Raw genomic sequence first — 2,680 nt, 5'->3', positions numbered from 1 at the left:
AGGGGTCAGCGTCTGGGGGTGGGACAGGGACCAGGGATCAGCATCTGGGGGGAGGGGAGGGGACAGGGACCAGAGGGTCGGCCTCTGGGGGGAGGGGAGAGGAACGTGGCCAGGGCCTGGGGGCAGCTGAAGCTCTGACAGCCCCTCAAACCTAGAGGCCCCCCTGCTCACTCCTCTCCCCAGCTTAACCCTGAGGCCCAGATGACTCAACTGTGACCGCTGGTAACCAGAGAGGTGCCCGTATGTGTGACTTTTAAACTCAAAACGTTCTGTCCTCTATCACACATTCAGTCTGATTTTCCATAACTGACTCCAAAGTTGAAGTTCGCCTTCTCCTGATGGCCTGTTGTCACATAATGTCAGGATGTCAAAAACTGACCGATGAAATATTACTGTTATCAGGAGGCATTTTGCACACTGGAGACACAGTACCTTAACACTCGTGTGTTTCAGAGTCCTCACAAGATCTGAAGACTTATATTTTTTCCTGCGAGTTGTGACCACATTTGAGTCTGTACCCACGTGTCCCTTCCTCAGCCGTTTACGACCAGAGTGCAATTGCATTTGTTTCCAAATGTTAATTACTGCAGCTCTGAAGGCCAACAGAGCTGTTCAGAAGTATTAATACACTGAGCATTTAATCTCCTGGTGTGGCGTGCATAGTTACTTGGGACCTGTGGCCACTGGACCTCCTATCAGTGCCAGGTGTATACAGTTTCTTGTTCTGTCCCCTCAGCACATTAAAATCTAAGGATTTCTTGACACTAAACCAAATATTCTCTCTCACATTCAAACTCCTCAGAGAGTCATCAGAACAGTTAAGCCCCCAGCCCTGCCCCCACCGCACGCGCGTCGTTTTCTTTCTGCTGGCAGTGCTGCATAAGCTAGAAATTGCAGCTCCAGTGTATGTATCTCACGTTGATGAGGTGAAACATCTTGCTGGAAGGTCTGCCCAGAGAGTGCAAAGGACATTTTAATGGCATCCTCATAAACATGGCAAAACTCTGTGGAAGTGTCTGAAACCCCAGCCTCATTGTCTTGAGGGGGTGGGGAAGGTGGGTGTCTGTACTTGTTTTGCATTTTTTTTTAAGCTAAAATATTCGCTGATGGTACAGCCCTTCCTTCATACATGGATCTAACTGATCTGGTTTGGAAACATAATGTAAGGAGAGGGTCACTCCAGGCCCCCAGAACCTGGAGCCCGAGTGGGCATAAAGGCGCAGCAGGAGACAGGAGCACAGGATGGGGGGTGGGGGCTGAGCGTCCAGGGCCACAGCGGGAGGGGAGCCCGAGTGGGCATAAAGGTGCAGGAGACAGGAGCACAGGATGGGGGGTGGGGGCTCAGCGTCCAGGGCCACGGGGAGTGGGGGACCGGGTTAGGACAGTGGCCACCGGCCACCCAGAATAGACCATGCTGGTGTCCTGGGTGAGGGTGGTCAGTTGTGCCTTGGCCAGGTGGGGCTCTGTGCCTGAGGTCCCTGTGCGCCCAGAGGCCATGCAGGGTGAGGGCTCGGCGGGGGGAGCAAGGCCCCCATCACAGCACAGGGGACCCTCCCCAGCTTAGACACCCAGGGCCCCCTCCCTGGAGAAGGGCCCAGGCCTCTGCCTGCCACACGAAACGGAAGAACATTCCTTACAAAACTGTTACGAAGTTTAGATTACATATGATATATGAATATATGTGTGTATATATATATTAATACATATATATGTACGTATACATATATGTGTACATTATATATACAATTTTATCCATTTTGTATATCCCTTTATCCATTTTACATGTAAATGTATATAAAATATGTATATATGGCCTGTACTTCGTGCATACATGAATGTATACCTATAAGCCTATAAGGATAGGCATGTGTAGATGATATATAAATGCATATGTTACACTTGTGTCTAAAGGTAAATGCTCTTATACACAGCCTCGCCCACTGTGCCTGCAGTGTCCTGAGCTCTGTCCCGCCTTCCACACCTGGGTGGGTGAGGCCGTCCCGCGAGCTGAAACGAGAGGATGAAAGGAGACAACACAAGTGTGTCCTGTGTGAACACTCCAGGATGCGGCTGCCCTGTGCTGAGGCTGGTTCTTCCTGCGACCATCCTCAGCTGTCACGAACCTCAAGGGTGGCAGAGGGGAAGGAGGGAGGTGCCTGGAACCGGCCTCCCCCCAAGACCCCGGCCGGGCGTGGCCCCTGAACCGCAGGTGCTCACCCCAGGACTTATCCCCTGGATTCCAGTGGCTTGTCGGCACCCAGGCAGCGAGCCCTGCCTCCGCCCCAGCGCCACTCACACCGAGCATCACGCTGGTCCCCACCCCCAGGAGCCCACGCACCTCGGACAAACAGGAAGGCGCTGTGGTCGGTGATCCCCCCTCTGGACACGATCCTCAGGGTGTAGAGCCCCTCGTCATCCTTGTTGAGGTGGCTGAAGGACAGCGAGGCCTGGCCTTCTCCGAAGAACATCTTGGTCCACTTGGACTCCTTCAGCAGCACGTCTGCAAGACGGGCAAGGAGACGGGCCTCAGGGACACGCAGGGCCCAGGTGCATCCAGAGGACAGTGTGCATACCAGGACGTGTGGAGGACAGCGCGCACGGCAGGGCGAGGGGAGGACAGCGCGCACGGCAGGGCGAGGGGAGGACAGCGCGCACGGCAGGGCGAGGGGAGGACAGCGCG

The 2,680-nt window shown here is 54.3% G+C and overlaps 1 protein-coding gene across 1 annotated transcript in view; it reads right to left on the bottom strand.

The window, feature by feature from the left end:
- The window catches only part of MYOM2 (myomesin 2), a 59,229-nt gene that overhangs the window by 41,411 nt on the left and 15,138 nt on the right, over positions 1 to 2,680 (bottom strand). The window contains exon 9 of the mRNA XM_010835274.1: positions 2,339 to 2,500. Coding sequence (XP_010833576.1) covers positions 2,339 to 2,500 — 162 coding nt within the window. The remainder of the gene's footprint in view (positions 1 to 2,338; positions 2,501 to 2,680) is intronic.

This window comes from Bison bison, unplaced genomic scaffold (assembly GCF_000754665.1).
Source record: "Bison bison bison isolate TAMUID 2011002044 unplaced genomic scaffold, Bison_UMD1.0 scf7180017864040, whole genome shotgun sequence".
Lineage (NCBI taxonomy): Eukaryota > Metazoa > Chordata > Mammalia > Artiodactyla > Bovidae > Bison > Bison bison.
The sequence above is the reverse complement of the archived record's forward strand: the minus strand, read 5'-3'. Positions and strand labels throughout refer to the sequence as shown.